Source organism: Haliotis asinina, chromosome 2 (assembly GCF_037392515.1).
Source record: "Haliotis asinina isolate JCU_RB_2024 chromosome 2, JCU_Hal_asi_v2, whole genome shotgun sequence".
Taxonomy (NCBI): domain Eukaryota; kingdom Metazoa; phylum Mollusca; class Gastropoda; order Lepetellida; family Haliotidae; genus Haliotis; species Haliotis asinina.
In genome coordinates, this window is record NC_090281.1 from 33009844 (window position 1) to 33030594 (window position 20751).

The 20751-nt window shown below is 38.3% G+C and overlaps 1 protein-coding gene across 3 annotated transcripts in view; it reads right to left on the reverse strand.

Annotated features, from left to right (window-relative positions):
• The window catches only part of LOC137273625 (tyrosine-protein kinase ABL1-like), a 93677-nt gene that overhangs the window by 34793 nt on the left and 38133 nt on the right, over window positions 1-20751 (reverse strand). The window contains exon 1 of one of the 3 annotated variants that reach the window (XM_067806386.1): window positions 18762-18896. The exons of the other annotated variants lie outside the window; for them this stretch is intronic. Within the exon in view, the coding sequence (XP_067662487.1) occupies window positions 18762-18798 (37 nt within the window). The 5' untranslated portion in view covers window positions 18799-18896. Of the gene's footprint in view, window positions 1-18761; window positions 18897-20751 lie in introns of those variants that run through there. 3 annotated transcript variants of the gene reach the window in all.

Genomic DNA, 20751 nt, shown 5'->3' on the forward strand with positions numbered 1-20751 from the left:
TTCAACAACCACAATACACAGAAAGCAGGTCCATCCCTCATAGAGACTGTATAATATTTCTGAATCATTACTAACATGGCCATCTGAAGCAGCCTCTCCCACAACAGACTATGCTGTCTCCATCTCCAGCTGCTACCTATCAGGAATGTGCTGCCATCGCATCAACAATCTGTTTTGTCAAACATGAAACCTGCTACCTCCCTGTTTCTCCCACCATGCAACAGCTGTCTATCCTTCAGCTATCTGTGACTGGGACATACCAATACAGCAAAGCTCATGCTGCTCTCAAACATACATCTCAAATTTTCTTTACACCAGGGCTATTGCTGATATACCACAGGGATGGATGTCCTTAACTTTGATACAGCAATGTCTACAAGAATGGGTGTGTTTTACATCACAGGCAGGAAGTTATGCCATAGTCTGTCTCTCAGTCCCTGAACCGAATTATTTTCCCTTTTGCCCAGCCTTACTGCAATACTGAAGCCCTAAATGAAGGAAGCCTAGATGTCCTCGGGATTAGTACCTGCCATCTAACTGGTGCTCCTTTTCAATTCAAATGGGATAAAAATTATATATTCAGAGAATAAGCATTAGTCTAGTCAGGCCAATGCCATGCAGAATACTGCAGACAGTAGTGAGCTGAAGAGTGATCCCTACACTTACTGCTCTTGATCTAAAACCAGTCATGATCATATGTGCAAGAAGCCATTGATCTATTTCCTTGATGACAAACAAATAAATGGTTCATGTGAAACAAGAGACAAAAATCATTTACTATTAACAGACTCACTGGTAGATATAGTGAGCAACCACCCTGTCCATTTACTACCCTTGAGCATGTATCCCAATTTCATGACTGATGGTCATGCTGTTGACCATTGGACAATCAGGTTCAGACATGTTCATTCACCCTACTTCCGCCATATGGCTGGAATATTGTTGAGTGTAGCATTAATAACAAATCAACCCCACAACTACTCTTGACCATATTACAAATGTGTTATGAGTGTGTGCAAAGATGAAGTTAAGAATAAACTAAGGCAGCTTAGACACCTCCATGATAATGTTACTTTAGATGGCTGTAATAGGTAACTGTAGTAGGTTTAACCTACCACTTAATGCCTTGCTGCATTGATTAACTCTATAATCATAATGGAAGGTTATTTCCTATAGCCTACAGCAGTACAGCCCTCATCTCTGAAAACAAAGCCTGAGAAATACCTACTCCCTAAACCCATTCTTTCATGTACAACAGAATGACTAATAAACATTATGCAGACAAAAACCTGCAATGCTGTGGAGGTAATGCAGATTATACTACAATCCTTTTCTTCAAAGAACATGTAGATTCCTTTACGACAACACAGAGAGACAGCAACAGGATATCATAGGTTGGGCTGTGTTGATCTACAAGCAGAGAACCAGACCTATGCATGAATACTTCTGATGTGGCTGGAACTAACAATATCATGTCTATGGTTCCAGGAAATACAATTACCAAAATAACTCCTACATTCCAGTGTTTAAGGTGTGGTGCTCCCATACAATGCTTGCAGAACAACAGGACCCTGAAGCAAACAGCCTTCCTAAACATAAAGAACAGGATATCACACACATCAGAAGGAAAACTCCCTTCCCAGAACATGACTGATGCTGGACAAGCATACACAAGCACATGCATGCATATTGCAGCATAAGGGAAACAATCTTGAACGGGATGATGACAAACCACATTCTAATTATAAAAATTAGGAAAACCTCAAGAATCTCAGGGGGCAATGGGATAAGCCTTGTGATTAAGGTGTTTGCTCATCATTCCAAGGATGAGGATTTCGAATCCCCACATGGGTACAATATGTGATGCCCATTTCTGGTGTTCCCTACTGATACCGTGATATTGCTGGAATACTGGAATACTCCTAAAAGTAAAAATGAACTCATTCAATCAAGGACTAGCCAACGCTTTCCAACAGTCTTCACCAAAACTGTTCACCTCATGCAAACAACCGAAAACATCTGTACTCTATTTCTTAATAAGAGTTTAATCATAAAACTCACAAACACCCACTCTACCTACTTCCACGAGTCTTCCAGTAGTACCCCAAGAGATCATAACACAGTCTGGGAGAGTATTACCATTGTGTATTAGTTTAAATACAGCAAGAAACACACGGCTAAAGAGTGAGTGAGTATGGTTTTATGCTGCCATTAGCAATATCCCAGCAATATCACAGCAGGATACACCAGAAATGGGCTTCTCACATTGTACATATGTGGGAAATCGAATCCAGGTCTTCGGCGTCACGAGTAAACGCTTTAATTATTTAGTTACCTAACTTCCCCACACAGTTATAGAAATGATGAAATCTGAAGTTCTGAACAAAATAACCCACATTAAAGTGCAAAACTGACAACACCATAATGATTTCTTGGATTATTAACACAACAATAAATCACCATTGTTTTGAACGTGTAGGTCAGTTATCAATGTTATATGAATTTCATACAAAAGTATATTAATAGAGTCAGAAAGTATGGCCTGACAACTATCCCAGTGCTCCTGTCATACTTGACAGCCATAAAGGAAGGCAGTCTCGTCATATATCCAGGTGAACACACACACACCATTGTGTTTATCATCAACATCGCTTTAATGTCCCCTCACCACCAGGTAACATTCACCTGTCAGTGTAATGTTATACATATTATCACACAAAGGACATACTGGAGAGAAAAGAGCTTCCAATAGTATGCAGTAGAATAACAAGTGTATAGCAAATGGTACAGACTGACAGACTAAGCTAATGTTGTGTCTCTGAATATATTTATATATATATACTTTAGATAGTAACAAATAAAACCCATTTACATTAAAAGGAATCCCAGTGAGACGGGAGATTCAGAACCTGAGTGAATCATGACTTCCTACATTTAGGGCTGCAAGGAGATCTAGGCAGCAGGGAAAATAATGTGGTTCAGAAAAACAAATAGACAAATGTTCAAAATATTACTGTGACTATTATTTCAGGCTAATGAAGATGAAATGCTTACTTCTAATATCAGACAGAAGCTGCATTTGTAAAAATGAGTAAGTGAATAACCATTATCACTTTACTGAGGATTTGCAATCTCTAACCACTATCCAGGTCTTGTTTCAAGCATGTCATGAGTGAGTGCGTCTTTCAGCAATATCCCTGCTCAGATCACTATAAATTACCTTGCCTCCATCACAGCACAGCCTTCATACAGGCAGGTTTGTTCACAAACAAGACCGTCTAAAATTCTACAAAACTATTAAGACCTCTGACCTAATACTGCAGACAACCACATGTCAGTCTGAGATTGTGTTCTAGATAAATAATATAACATCAGTAATCATGCTATCACAAGGGAAATGTTTCTATCAATATTCATTCCCATCTGTCTCATCATCTACAGCCTTGCCCTTGCTTCGGTCTGGCCTCCATTATTTGATGATGAAAGAATAATTCATTTACAAGTTCCATATGACCCTACGAAGCCTGGAGCCTCATTACGTAAGCCACAGACTACAGAGCGCACACTGCATTGTGTCTAGTTGGCAGACTGTACCCTGGTGTCAGGATATATTCAGTAATAAGTGCACACCGCTCGTCAAAGTATAAGAGACTTTGGCATACTTAAAGCAATGCATGCACATGATGAAACAGGTATCAGTACACTGGAGTGAACAACATGTGCTGAGTGGGCAGATTCCACACTACCATCAGGACACCTCAAGTAACAGGTACACAACACCTCTCCAGCTGTTATATATACGCTCAAGTATATTCAAAGTAATGAAACATGAAGAAAGCACATTTTTGAACATATTAACCACATAATGAAATACAACCATCAAAATCCCATTCGTCTGAATCTCAGGACTTCTTTCAAATACACATTCTTTGGGGCCAATTAGCATTCAAGGGATGAGATGTGAATATTGGGAGCACCTCAGCACAGGGCAATCAGTGGACATTATAATTAGCTGGCACTTCAATATGTATTAATTACATCAAAACCTAGTCTGTACTTTCTTACAAAATAAATTGAGTTATACAACCCCACAGCTGTTGATGATTTTCTTCAAGACAAGTTTTAACTTACAGACTCGTGTCAGAAAATGTTAATAATGCAATATTCTGTTCCATTCAGAAACAGACTTGTTGAAAATGCCACAACAGCATGTTCAGGTCTTTAACCTTAGCCAGATGGAAAGCCTCTTAAAAAGTCTGAGGGACTGGGAGCAATGAGTGCAGTCATGAGGCTCCCAACTAAGGCAAAACACCCAACTTACATAAAATATGCATAATTTACCACAGACAAATCATGAATAGCTTCTTTCAGTTTCTGAAATATCAATTAGTTCTTCACAATTACATTTCTAACTAAAAATTGGTGCAATTAATTGTGTGTAAAGAATACAATCCTCTTTCATGTGAGATCTCAAAGAGATCTTTGTGCCTTTCAGTGGAGATGGAAAACAACTGCCTGACAAGCTGTAAGCTCTATACTGGCTGGAGAATAAATAGAGCAGTAAAACTAACTTTATCTCCCCATTACAATACACAGGCCTGCTGGATAAGTCTAGCAAAAGAGATGAAAGAGTATGGGAAGGACTATCTGTCTACATCTTTAGGTTACAACACAGTTTTACTTGGACATGGGTATACTATACAGTCAAATAAAACTTCGCATGTGTATGTTTTGTCCCTATATGGACCATTTAAACCTGTGTGATATACACAGTACATATACAAGTAATATACATTTTATTATCCATTTATTTTTTTCTACTGTACATGGTGTACCAACCATGACAGATACAACTGACTCTCCCTACCTACATTGTTAGTAACTAAACTTCATCTTCCTGGAAATGATTTTGATTTTTGGAACAGTCACACCATAGCAATTTATACACTGGAACAAAAGTTAAGCGCTATTATTTTCATAGTGTCTTGATTTCACAACTGAAGATCAGAAATACAAACTATAAATGTTTATGACTGAATTAGCCTTCCATAGATTCTTGAACCTATGATTGTCAAGATATGACAAGGAAAACGTTCTGCATGTGCAATTCCATTTGCCCACCATCTGAATCTTGAAAATCAAGTTTCATACACTTGGTTTCATCGGTCTGTTTGAGATTCTCCTTTCACTCTAGAGTTAGAAAATCAGTCATGGTGAGGAGAATGTTAACTACCGCTGAGAGATGGCATGTGATAGGTACATAAAATGCTGGCTTGTCATGCAGGGCCAGTGCAAGGCAAATGGGACTTGTCATCACAGCATCATCACTCATTTAGTTTCCAAACATTATCAAACCAATGATGTCAGTGACAGTCAGAAATCCCGTTATGATAGTTACCATTGAGTTACAGATCACAAAAATAGTAGTTGGCCCTTAACTTTTGTGCATGTGTATATAAATTCATCCATTAGTTCAAACAATGTGGTAGATTTACATCTAGTCTCTGAAATGGACACATTTTACCAGCAAAATAAAGCTTCCGTAAAAAATATTCATACAATGTAATAAAATGAGCCAAGACTAGACTTGCTTCATATTCTACACTTGCACTGGCTGTACTGGGTATGTTTCTTTTAGGTATGACTGACAGACTAACAGTGCAGAAAAGTAACTGAACCCATATCATGACAATCCAACACACAGGCTGGCCAGTTGGTTCACTCAGGTCTTTGATGTGAAAAGTGTCCCAATATGTCCTCCAGATGGACACACAAAGGTAGTGCAGCTGTCTTCTTCCAGTCAAAGAGACAGAACCTGTGCAAGATGAAACTGAAAGTAATTGATCTGTTTTCAGGTCAATATCCATGCTCTGATGTTATGGAGAGAAATCCAGCCTTGAGAAGATGTCAAGTCCAGAATAAAGGCATGAAGTATGCCATCAAATATCTCAAAGGCCACACAAGCCAGTTGCATAGCACAGTCCAAACTACCATCCATTCCACCTGTCAAAGTAGTTCCACAGTTGTTGACATGATAATGAAAGATCCTTGATTACAAACAGAAGACTGGAATTCAATGACAACTCCAAGCTGCAAGTTCCTTCCTGTGGATATGACAGTTTTTAAGATCCCTACCCCTCTTCACATGACAAGCAAGCACCTGCTAACAAATGATCAAATATCAGATCTCTTGGTTCTGAAAAGGTTCTAGATGCAGTTGAGAGTAGTACCAAAACATCAAAGAAGCACTTAAAAACTGGCACCTCTATCATCTAATTTTCACCATCAGATTCCACTGGTAGACAAGAAGACAAGCATCTATGATAAAAATCCCAGGTCTTCCTGTTGGCGTGTGTCCAAACAGCCACCTAATGCAATCCTCAGCAGAGCATAATGCACACACGTGATATCAGCTTTCATCAAGAGTGAAAGGAAAATATATCGGAAGTCTCCAGACCTACAGTTTACCTGCTGTAGTCTCTTTAAGTCACTGATTATTCTCAACTTCAGAACTGAAATATTCTCAGCTGGCATTAACTCCAATCAATGTTATTCATATCAGTAACAGACAGGGAAAGGAAAGTTTCATGAAGAACATGATTATCTATTTTTCAGTGAGAGTTTTGTATCCTATACACTGTTGATACGAAACATGCTTGTATACACTGTTCATATTCCACACTCTATATACTATTCTATCCTGTTCCTATCCCATATCCAATTTATTGCTCACATATATTGTCCACAACCCACATCTTATACACCACAGTTATATCTTGTTCACATATCATGTTCATATATCCACTGCTCATATATTAAATTTTGTCTCCCTGTGAAGATCCAGTTAGATTTGGTCTATAGCAACCCACTGTTGTAAAAGGCTAGTAATGGTATCAAGTGGTCTAGGTTGGTGACTTGGTTGACATGTGTCATTGTATCCAAACAGTGTAAATGAATGCTCATATGTTGATCACTGGATTGTCTGGTCAAGAGTCAATTGTTTACAGACTGACACCATTTAGCTGGAATATTGCTGAGCGTGATGTTGAAGCAAATGGAACTAAAATTTTACCTCACATCAATCTTATCCAAAAACCTTCAAGTGCTTTGTCTTGACTCACTAAGTTAATACACTGTCAAGAAAAGTGTCACTGATTCTGCGTGGAGCATTTTCAAAATAACGATTGTGTATCTTATGTCAACAATGCCATATCCATGTTCCAATGCCATATCACAACCATGATCAGCACATATCTCCTATCTCTTAGTGTTAACATTCTGTATCATTCTTCAATGCAAGTTTTCATTTCCTGTATTGACAGTTTCATGACCAGAACAAGAGTTCTTAATATTCCTCATCAACCATCTCACTCCCCCAACAAGCATAGTTCCATATCTACAATGACAGTTTCACACCCCAAGGAGACTTTTATCCCACAAATATCACACTGTGAAATGAGCGAAGTCAGTCCAATCTGTGATGCTGCTTGCGGGAAATTGGTCCTGAAGGACTATTGAGGTTATATTCTGACAGTGCCAATAACTGTCATAATCAATCATCTGCACATGATCACTGACTGGATAAAAGACAGGACACCACAAATTTTGATCTGGCCAATGGCATCCACTATTTACACAACCTGCGCCCAAGGCCAAGTTGTTAAATAAATCTGTTATTCTTAGATGGTAATCAGTTCACTTCGTCAAAACAAGGACACATACCAAAATATTATTACATATTTTTATCCATTTATTTGAATGAGAAAGATCACTACAAGTGTCATAGGTGACAGTAATATTTTTCCACATTAAATTTGAATCAAAGTTTTGGGAATCAACTAATTTCATCAAAACAAGGAAATACAGCATAAAATAATTCCACAGTTTTACTCATTTATAAATGAGATAATGAAAATTGTCATATGTAACATTAATACTTGACATAAAACTTATACCCTCATCACAGTACAGAAAAATAATTAAAACTTCTAAACATTTGAGGATAGTCCTTCATATTTTCATTGTGAGACATAATACAACCTCAGTTCAAAGAACAGGTTCAAAACTGTACTAGGAGATCTCAACTAATTACACAACGGAAATGATGTCTCCTTGACATGTGCTCCTGAATTCAAGTCCTGTGAAATATGTCCCTGTATTTGTTTACCAGCAGCCTGGAGACCTATAAATATTCCCAACTGCAAGGAAGGGCAGCAGGAAAGATCCTCACATTCTTCACAGCAAGCCTGTACATCGAACCAGGTAAAAGATGAGATGACAAAACTCCCCAGAACCTCAATGAAAAGCTAAAGTAGTTTGGAGTGAGTGTGTTTAGTCTGATGCAGCTTTGAGCAATATTGAAGCAATATCAACCAGGGGACACCACAAATGAGCTTCAGACATTGTGGTGAATCAAACTCGGGTCTTCAGTGTGACAAGCAAACACCTTAACCACAAGGCTATCCCAGTGTTAGATTTGGGTGAAATTTTGAGTGAGTCCAAATTGATGAAAATAATGTTTCTGGACCCACTCTAATGTTAAATAGATGGGCAGATGTAAAATAGAGGGGGTCCTCACTGAATATGATGAGTCAAAACACTCAAAAACCCTCTCTTGAGCCAACACTGCTATCCCAGTGACCCAAGAGGTGTTTGGAACCTTGAAGAGTGCCACTGACCACAGTACCATATTCTCAAAGTCCCTTAAAAACATTTCTTTCTCTCCACCCAACCTATCTGCAACGCTAAGTGCATAAATAAAGCAAGTCTAGATTTCCTCAGGTTCTGAATCTCACTGGGGATTTGTAAGTTAAGGACCCACTGGGTGTTATTGTGCAGAACAACCTTACCACTAGAACTGTTTGAAGTCTATGCTGAAGTATCTGAGTAACTATCACATTAGCATTAAGATCTTTTAGTGGGACAAGGACATACTTGTCATCAGCTATATGGCGGCGGTCTACTCGAATCTGGAACAGACAATCCAGTGATCAACAGCATGAGCAAAGATCCACATAACTGGGATACAATCACATATGTCAATCAAGCCAGTGAGCCTGATGCTATAATCCAGTTGGTTGCCTCTTGTGACAAGCATCAGTTCTGAAGATCAAGTGTACACTGAAGATCAAGTGTACACTGGATCTTCATAGGTCCAGTGTGTAATGGTTATGCTGAACCATAAATTCTATTAACTTCATGCTATATTTTACTATATAAAAGGGTAAAAAGTGGCGGTAAATGACCTCAAAGACCATCAGTTTTTCTAAGCTGATGTTATAGAAATCAGACGGGCTAAAGCTGAGACAAACATGGATCCCTTAATGCAGACCTGTCACACACTGAACCCAGTTCATCAATTCTTGAGATTGTTTTCCTGTAAGTCTCATCCTAACTGCCACAGCAACACCGGCACTTGCCTCCATACCATTAATTCCACAAGTTACCAAAGATGGATCCTATTCCTAATTTTTGACTCAACTTTATACCTCATAGTGCAAACATAGACATGTCAGTTACACCCAACAAGATTCTATTTGATCAGACACACATATCCATTCCCTATTTGCAATGGCCAGTCAATAATATTTACTTAATATAGAGAAGTGGCAATGCAGGTTGATAGAAAACTGAGAATTATTGGCATATCCTTACCCAGTCTCAGACAGGTTCTACATGGGCATTGTGGTCACCTTCTTATAAGAACTTCGAACCTGTAAGATACAGGATGAGCAACAAACCTTGTGCAAATTAGTCTTCACTGATTTCTATCAAAATGTATCACTAACTCAGACAAATCTTGCCATCACACCTGCAAAGTACAAACAATTTCACATTGGATCAGGTGATCTGAGCTATACCTAATTGAAACATTTATTTAAGTAAACACCCAGCTAGCTAAAGGAGATGATTATACCATTTCATGCCTCAAAAGACTTTTTGTTAACATGGACAATCGTATGGTAACAAATTAATAGAAAAGCAGCTGTCACATATTTGTCAACACTAGATCAAGTTACATTTCAACTTTCAAAATACTGAGGATTTTTTATGTTTGTTCTACCAGACTTTGTTCTGGCCAACAAATGAGTCAAAGAGTCTGTTTGATGGTCATGCCGCAATCAGCATTACTCTAGATACAAGGTGGTGGTTTGTAAATAATCAAATTGAGACAATCCTCTGATTAACAGCATGAGCATTGATCAACAACTGGGATACGATGACATGTCAACCAAGCCAGCATGTCTGACCACCCAATCTCGTTGGTTGCCTCTTACATGGGTTGCTGATGATCAATTCTCACACAGATGTTCACGAATCTAAGTGAGTCCTCATGCTGGTGAGTGAGTGAGTGAGTGAGTGAGTGAGTGAGTGAGTGAGTGAGTTTGAATGCCAACAATATTCAGTGGGAATACACATCAGCCTACACAGCCAGCACAGCCTACAAAACATGTAGCTTGGGTCTGTGTACAATAGGCAACACATTACGTCCTTCCTGTGGTCATCTTACATTATGCAACTGATTGATACAATCACTGGTAGTACCACAAGTCTCCATTATCCCAGCCAGGCCAGGAATGTTGGGGTGGTTTCCATTATTTTTTGAAACACCTCATAGTTTTCATTAGCTGGAAACCTGCTAGTTCAAAGTTACAAACACATGTCCTGTATAGAACAGGACATGTGTTGGTTGAGAACAATCAGCTGACTCTATGTTTACTTTGATAAGCGTAGCATTGTATCTGAATTGGTTTCCTTGATTCAGAGTTAGATCAACAATGTGGCCACCACTTTGGTTGGCAAAGCCACGCCATGGATGATAAAGTAGGATAATGGTCATAGGAAAGGCAGTATAACATAGTGACTGTGCAAGTTACCTTTAACTCATACTAACATCACAAACCAAAGGACGATAACAAGAAACAGGTTTTTGCTAGCTGACAAAAGGTTTGAGCCTAATAATGGAGAGAATGAGTGAGTGAGTTGGGTTTAACACCACTTTGAAAGAGTAGTCCGATGTCAGCAAGTTGGCTTTATATGGGAGGGGGGCGGTGGGGTATCCTAGTGGTTTAAGCGTTCAATTCCCCACATAAGTACAATGTGTAAAGCCCATTCTGGTGTCATGATATTACTGGATTACTGTTGGAAATGCTATAAGTGCCACAAAAATAAAGTCACTTTCTAAAGCGTGAGAAAATTCTTATTATGGTTGTTAGTACATGTCAAAGAATGGGAGCTACAACAGCTATGTTGAATGGGGTCCAGGTTTCATGTTTCTCACTTTGGTGAAACCAACAAGCAGGAGAATGGTGCAGTAAAACAAAGAAACAACACATGGACTGACTGGCATTTGAACCAATGATCATAGTTTCCTGGCATGCCAAAGGGATGCAACTCTGCTTTTGTAGTCCTTCAGCAAAAAACAAAGGGAGATTCACAATGAATAGTTTTCACAAATCAGAAAATCAGTTTCGACATAAAAGCCACTGCACTACTTCATGGGATGTCATTTTCGAAAGTGCAACAAGTGCAACATTTAAAACCAAATGAACCTAAAATCAATAATTACAAAGATGACACTAAAATAAATGATAAAATCTAACCCCAAAACAGAAGGCCTGAAAACTTGTATATGTGACAATTTAACACAGACACTTATCTTGGAATAAGACAGATACTATTATTTATCCTTGTTTACCGTATGGAGAAACATGACACATCTGATGTTAAAGTAATATGATAGTTTTGCCTTCATCACTTATCTATTACCTACAGCGAAACTAAGGTCTGATAGGATACTTCCAGCATGGGTTTCATAGGATCTCCAGACCATAAACATTTTAGTATGTAGGAAAGCTTCAGCAACATTTCTAGGAAGAATATAAACTATACTACTTGCATACCTCATACCTATGAGGGATCCAAGACATTTAAAGATGTTCTGATGAACTTGGTCTTGCACATAAATTTTGTTGTTGTTGTTGCTGTTAAACACCACAGTCAGCAATATTCCAGCTATATGACAGCAGTCTGTAAATAATGAAGTCTGGACCAGACAATCCAGTGATCAATAAAATGAGTATCAATCTACAGAATTGGGACAAAATGACATGTCAATAATGTCAGCAATCCTGTCTGATTGTGTTGGTTGCCTCTCATGACACATCTCCATATGTGGCACCTTAATTGTGGTATATGTCACAAAAATTACATGTTTGACTAAAGTGTAAATAGTGATAAGTTAACCCCCTTTTACAGGCTACATTTTTTGTGCTCAAAATTCAGCTTACCTATGGTAATATACTTTATGTTCTTTGTGAAAACCAAACCAATCTAGAAAAGGTGAATGCAAAGCTAGTTCTATTACATGAAATCTGCATCAGGAAAAAAGTATTTGACAGGAGAGATGCATTGTCATAACATATTTCATGTTCGTCTATCTATACACTGAACTAGCTGTGAGTAGAGACATGTATTAGACACCACACCCACACACCTAGCCACACTTCAGTTCAGTGACATAAATGTTCAGCGTAGCTTGCCCATCAAAACAGTGTGACAGTTACAAACACGGTAAGAACTGATCTTGTATGATACAAAGTTTCAACCCACTTCACAAATGCTACTTACGTCTGGACCAGGATCCAGAAATTTACTTTAGTTTGTATGACCAGGTCAGTGGTCAAACTGAACATTTCTGTCACATCTCTGTGGTCCATTCTCCACATACCTCCTAACTGACTGTCCAAAAACAAGCACCTGTTATGGCATGCAAGTCATGTCCACAAGGTAGCCACACAAACGCTCTACCTACTAATGTCAGCAAACACACATGAAACACACATAAAGGAGAATTAGCATTAATTCTCAAGTGTTGGCCAAATGTCAATAGGTTTTTACAGTGAGGACACACCATAATGATCTCTCTTGGGTAGCTGATAGTCTGGAATGAACGTATCAGACTTTTTCATTTGGTGGTATTCTTACGTCCAATAGTCTACTCACTTAATGAGCTAAAAATGCTTATTAACTGAAACCCTACATGACATGCAAACCAAGCAGGACTTCTGCTACACATTCAATTCAGATTCCAGCAAATGAATTGGATTGAATGCCAATTTGAACAGTAATCTAATTATACCATGGCATGGAAGGAGAGCCCCAAGTGATGCAGGATTCAGATGTATCAATTCTGAGAAACCGATGTGGATGGACATGGAACTAGAAACATAATCAAAGTGAACTGGGATTCAGCCCTTCATGATCTTGGGGCACCTCTGCATGTAACGCTGCACCTCCTCAGATGACTGGACCACCCAATCCAGAAACAATGAATGACTTATGTTAAGTGTGAAACAGGCAACAGGACTCAATTCAGAACTACATTTGAAGCAGTCTTAAATATATATCTGCATAAAAGCATAATAAATTAACATATCAGGCCACTTTACCTCCTTCAGTGAACCTTTGTCAAAAGAAACCATCAACTTAGTAACTCTAAAGGCATGGTGGTAGGGTAGCCTAGTGGGAAAAGCAATTGTTCGTTATGCCAGAGATTTGGGTTTGATTCCCCATGAGTGCAATTAGTGAAGCCCATTCCTGGTGTCCTTTGCCATGATGCTGGAATATTGCTGAAAGTGGCATAAAACCATACTCACTCTAGTTGAGATTCAGAAGCCATCACCTTGCAAACTCTTGAAACTTGATTCGACACAAGCCATCAACTTCATAACCCTCGCTGATTTAATCATGAGCACTCAAGCATTAAATAAACATGCAGACAATATGGGCATATTGTGCAGCAAAGTGTCACAGAATAAACAAACATGACTGACAGCTTCACCTCTGTTGAAAGAACTTCACAGACACTAGCCATCAACTTCTCACATCTATCTCACAACTATGCATCGTGAACAGGTCAGCATTTACAAAACACAGTCAATATGTATGTATTGTGCATCAAAGTATCTCAGATTAAACAAATTAACACACAGCTTTAGAGGAACTTCACCGACTCAAGGTATCAGTTTCTTCACACTCTATTCGAAACAAGCCATTTACCATGAACAGATACAGTGTGTGAAACAGCCTTGCTTTGCAAGCTTGTGGCATGTAAAATTGAAGTTGGGCCAGTAAATCTCAACAGTCACTGGCCCAACTGGATTCTGAATTTCATGGGGTCACTTTAATAGTTTTTATCACTTCCAAATCATGCAAGATTATGTCCCGATAAGTATGTTCATTATATTAACCTCTTAATGCTGACATATTTAAGTTATTGAGCAAAAGCAAAATGTTCAAGAAATTAAGAGATGTGCTTTCCTATTTGTCTTAGATGGTATCTTACGTTTGTGTAATCATTAGCTTAGCTTCTACATTCATATTTCAGGCCAGTGAATTACCTTGCGGTCTAGTAACTTTCAGGCATAGGTAGCCGGACTGGCTAGCAAAATCTGGAAACTATTTCACACACTGAATGGAAAAGAATTTAGAAAACACATATAAATGATGTATATGCACAGATTGTACATCATCATAAAAGTGTTGTCTGACAACACAAACAGTTTGCGGAAGTATACATAAACACCAAGTCATGTTTCCTACAAAGCCCTGATTGTAAGACACACAGCAGATTACTGATCAATAGCACTCCAGCCGGCAATGGGGAGAATTACTCTTCAACTGTAAACTGCCCATCAAACCTCCATAAAATCACCCACTTGTGACAACATGCAGAATGGTGTAGAGGGGAAATTGTCAGTGATCTGTACGGAGTTATCGAACACGCTCATAAATCTAACACCTTGGTGAACGCCCAGTCATTATGAGCAACTTTCATGCAATCACTAATGGTGGTATTTGGATGATGCATGGAGACTACTGACCTGGAAATTGAGAAAATAGTTTTTTATGGATATCTTTCTTTAGTCTTATTGATTCTAATTTGTCCTACTTCGTATCTTGATCTCTTTGTATGAAGTGATGCATGAACGATTGGCCATTTATTAATTTTATTCCATGTATTCATTATCTCCAAGTTCATTATTAAAACATTAGAGGAATTTTTTTTGCAGACATTATGACTTTATTCAACGGTGATAACAGACAGAAAACTTATGTTGCATTCTTTATCATATATTCATTATCTTATACATGAAAGACCTTTGATGTTTTTTTCTTCATTGGAAACACTGATGAAAGAGCAACATATGATAAATTGTGATTACCCTTTCTTCATAAAGTACAGTTTCTAGTACTTCTGTTGGTTTGAGTCCTATGCAAGTCCATCTTAAGTCACCAAAACGTAATAGAATCTGTACTTCACTAAGAAAGTGTAATCCCAAATATAACATATGTTACATCTGACCACTTTCAAAATGGCATTGTGTATGCATTGAAGTAAGATCTCACAATACTCTCACTGACAACTTCAAATGATGTGAATTGTTACTGTTGTAAGCCTGCATAAAAACAATTAAATGTTTCTTGGGCACATTATTTTCAAAAGTGACGAGGGCGGTAGGACATTTTTTAATTTTTATTGAAAAAAAGTGACGAGGGAAGAACCCTTTTTATTTCATTTTCTCTCAAAAATACTGCTTGGGAAGTTCAGCACCTGTTAATGAGTTGTAGATTTAGTCACACTCGTTCTTATCGACATTCATTCTTATAGTAGACAAATGGATGATGACGTGGCAAAGTCAAATTTATTTTTTAAAATGGCAATAAAAAATTGTTAGGGGCGCAAACAGGCACCAATCAAAATATATGTAGAGCAAGGAAGAGCCTTCATCCAAAGAAAGAAAGTGCCCAGAGTGAATCTACTGACCTGGATATTTTTTTCACAGGCAGTCATTTCAATCACCCCAAAGTCACAACTTGCCCGGGGGACATATCAAAGCCCATCCTTGAGAATAATCAACCTTCATTCTAACCATGCTTTGATATATTGATCCGCTTCATGAAATTCACATCTTGTTACTTGTACATATGACCACCTACGTGCTTGAGTGAGCAGGTGAGTGAGTGGGTGAGCCAGCAAGTTTTAAGCCGCTTTTAGCAATATTCCAGCAATATCACCACAGGAGGCACCAGAATTGGGCTTCACACATTTTCTGTATGTTGGGAATTGAACTTTAGTGTGATGAGCAAACACTTTAACCACTATGCTACCTCACACGGTCCAGTGGACAGAGCTGCCTAAGGAGGGAAGGTCAGTGGTTTCATTACCGGCCACATCATACCATGGACATTTAACTGTGGAACTTGATAACCTGCTTGGCACAAACAATAACAGCTTGGAGTCAGTATAATGATTTGACATTCATTTACACTTCAGCATGTATCTCAATGAGCTAGTGCTACACAGTGGACAAGTGCAAGCAGTCTACACACATGTAATGTCAACTACCACAGGGCTGTATTACATCACACATGCTGTTGGCTTTAGTCCTAGGAGCTGACACAGGTATTGACTGCCAGCTAGTAGAGGTACCACAGAGATCAATCAATACCACTATCATCTGGAACTCCATTATCACCATCATATCTATTGTGGGGAAAGAATGGATCTGCCAGTGGAGGGCAATCAGACAAGGCTAAACCCCTGGTGGAAGTCCTCCAGCTGTCATAAGGATTCAACATCACTCTATGACTTATCAGACTCCACTCCCACTGAGTCTCTTATACCACTGGGCAACATATCAGACTCCCCATCACTTCCCCACGACACCTATTCGATCACAATCGTCTGTGTGAAGGAAAATTCATCACTAATGATGATACTGTGTTTATGTTTAGTTAGAGAGGATTAATACCAAAAAGTGACAATTGAAATGCATTTCCATATATTCTGAAAGTTACATACATCCTTAGAAATCCTGCGTACATTTCATTATAATACTTATTCACAAAAGAAATATCTTAGATCTGTCATAATACAAACATCTATAAAAGAAATAAAAGTTTGCAGATTAGAAAATGATAAGCCTGAAACACTTGTGCTGAGTGAGGTGGTAACAACAAACAACTAACAAACCAATAAACACACTCCTACTCTGAAGATTGTTATAACAGGCCAAACCCTTGTCACATGAGATTTCCATAACTTCTTTTGAGTAGCATGACATTCACTTCAAGTGCATTCACATCCATTTCTCAGCTAAGAACAATTTCAGATTTGAAACTACCAGCCTCAGGTTCCCTACTATCAAGTAGTTCCTTAAAGGTTTAATAATTAAAACACATTTTTCACTTATTCATGACATATAATATACATTGCTGCTTTTAAAAAAACAAATAAACAAAATTATAAGCGTACAATCGCGATTCAAAAGTGCAATATTTTGTACTGGGGCTTACTTCCCCCAAAACGAAGCCCTCGGGAGACCGAACCCAGTCATAGCGGGTGGATATGCATTTAAGTGTAACGACGGTTCCTGATTGGCGGTTTCATTTGCTGATATGCTGAGGGTTCATTGTGTGTACAGAAAGATGATCTGTTTGATGGGCATTTTAGAAGTATAGCCAGTCACAAGAAAGTAAGATTCTTGATGGATAACAACTTCTTTTTGTGTACTTGATGCGTCGTTTCAGTATGGATTCATATACTGTTGTCAAACAAAATCATATACACGAAAAGAAGTCGTTATCCATGAAGAATGTATATAGAGATGCTGGGTTTGGAAAATACATGTTCTCTGAATTTGCGCCCGATCCAATCAAAAATCACGTCAGTTGAGACAGTAAACTACTGCGTAACTGGAATATATCATTTGTCCAAGTACAAAGCAGGACTTGAAAGTGACAAGAGTTTGCACCAGTTTCCGTCAGATCCAGTCATCCGAAAAAAATGAATGTAGTTTGTTTGCAACCCACAGACATAAAAGCATGTCGTGTGTATCACACATGCCTAATTACATAATGTGGCAGACACGGGACTCGGGTGCACGAGTCATAAATCAACTTATTTTCTTTACATTGTATAGTCTGATAGGTGTTAAGTTCAAATTAGACGTGGTCAATGATTGAAGCTGTGTATTGCATGTTGTCTTTAGCAGACAGGCAGACAGACATATAGGTGTGAATAAACCAGACACTGAGCTTTCTCTGTGACTAAAACTGCTTACTACAATCAACAAGTTGTTTTACGTAATGAGTAGATTATTTACTTGTTTGTGTACACAACCAAGATTAGACTATTGCTCACGACCTCAGACACTGGGCATGCATACTGTTTCAAACTCCGCGAACCTTTTCACTGCACATGCGTTATGGACGCAGCGCAGCACAGCTGTTGAAACCAGTTGGGGGGAATTTAGGGAAACGTTTGAACTCCGATTTCGCGGGCTTTTTTTTTCATCGCATTTTTTTCAACTTTATAGGTTGAATTGGCATTTTTTATGATTAGTTTCGGTAAGTGCATACCTAAAGGTACCAGAATCTGCAAAGTTGTGTTTTACGTTGCATGTGACCTTTAAAGATAATTTTGTTGACACTACACATATCATTTCTGGGATATAAGAGAAGATCAATGACTATATGAATCTATCTCTCTATCTCTCTCTCTCACACAATCACATCCCCACACACACATTTTAATGTTTCACACATCTTCCAATATCACAAATAATAACTTTCTTACTAGGCATATCATTTCAAAAACATGCATTTCTAGCCACATTCTTATCCTGGAGTTAATGCAAAACAACCAAGTTTACATGGTAAATAATCCCAAAATAAAGAATGAAATGATTCATTACCTGTCTGTTTTTTGTGGAGACGAAACAGCTTGAGCATATTTCTACTTAACAGTGTTGTCCTCTAGATGCTGTAGGAACTACAAACACCAGCTCTTTACCACAACACGCGACTCAAACATGTGATAAAGTTGAGAAGCGGGCAGGAAATTATGACTCGTATTTTGAATATTTACACAACTGTTATCGCCCCACATCCATCTTGGTTTCAATGAGAAATCTTACTGAACTACTTCTGGTTTCGGAAGAGAACAATTACACCAAGTGCAGGCCCTTGGCTGAGTTTTCACCATCTTGTTTGCACTCAAGAGCCACAGGTTTCTGGAGCTGATAGCCAGGGCAGACTGGAGTTGTCTAATGTCATTGTGTAATGTCGTGGTAGTCTATCAACTCTTCATCCTCAGAAAATGAGTCCAAAAGCAAAAGAAAGGTTGAGGTGACATGGGAATTCAGTTTTCAGTAACTTTAAATGGAATGAAATGGTTTAAAAGAACAAATCAACACAATATTGATATAATGATATTTATGATGACACATGTGAGGAGAGAAATTGGGTTTACATACAATTTTCATAAATGAGTGAGGGGGTCTAGTCTTACACCTGATAGCAACATTCCAGCAATACCCTGACAGAGGACAATATTGTACTCATGTGGGCTCTAAAACACGGGACATAAGCATTTTAACCACTAGGCTACCAAACTGCCCCATTCTGTCAGTGAGGGTAAACTAAATAGAAACATATAAAGCAAATATGTTTTTCAAATGCAGCCTGCTTAAAGAACGAATAAACAAAATTTTTTGGTACTCTTTTTACCACTGATTATGAAAGACTTCTGGTTAGTCATATTAAACGAACATCATTTTTTAAAAGTTGCTAAAAAGGGGTCTGCTTCTCTCTCGCCCGCAAACGAAACAACAGACAGGTTTCATAACTTTGTCACCAGAGCCCTGCAGTGACGTCATAGAAGAAACGATTTTTCAGTTAGTTGTATAGAAAATGTGTAGCAAGCTTGTCATTTTGCTGATTTCTTGACATCACCAAAGACATGACGAATTGTTGTGTTGCCTTCAATTGCTCCTTGGGGTCGGGTGATGGTGTCACTATACACAGATTTCCACCGGTCCCTGTAGTTTGTGCTTAAGTTGGTTGTTTGTGCGAGTGTTGTGGAAGGCTGTGGTACTAAATCGGATGGTTTGCCCCCTACCACACTTCCAGGATAGAAAATGGAGCTCAAGTTTCGTTGAGTTTATAAAATCAAGACTACTTACGACACACTGCTGACCAAAAGGATTTTGCATGAATATAACGCTTTCTTCCTCGGAAGCGAGGTTGTGGTCGAAGTGACAATATTATTGTAAGTAATGTTATATTGACCTCCACCTCACTTTCAAGAGTGAAATTGTTATGTTATAAACAATGTCATGTAAAATCCTAAAGTCCATAAAAAAATATATACATATTTAACTACCAGTGAAAAGTAGTTTTGACTTTGTAAGTCGGTGACAACAAACTTAAAAAGCATTCATCCTCACCAGGGCACCGCCATTTTTGAAAATCGTGAAGTCAGGGATTAAAGACCATTAGAATTATTGAGATTCTGGTTTGTTTTCATCAAGTTAGAAAATCAAAACCACTTTTTACTAGTACACGGGGCCTGTAGTAGTTAAATATGTATTAGAATCATGGCCAAAAGGATTTTGCATGACACAACTTGTAACATAACGACTTCTTCCATGGAAGCAAGGTGGGGGTCGAAGTGACAACAATATTGCAAGTAATATTACACTTACCTCCACCTCGCTACCAAGAGTGAAATTGTTACGTTATAAGCAATTGTCCATCAATAAAATACAGATTTTACTACCAGTAGAAAGTAATTTTGATTTTGTAAGTCGGTGAAAACAGCTTAAAACGCAGTCATTCTCGGACAGGGTGCCACCATTTCTGAAAATCGTGAAGTCAGGGATTAAAGACCATTAGAATTATTGA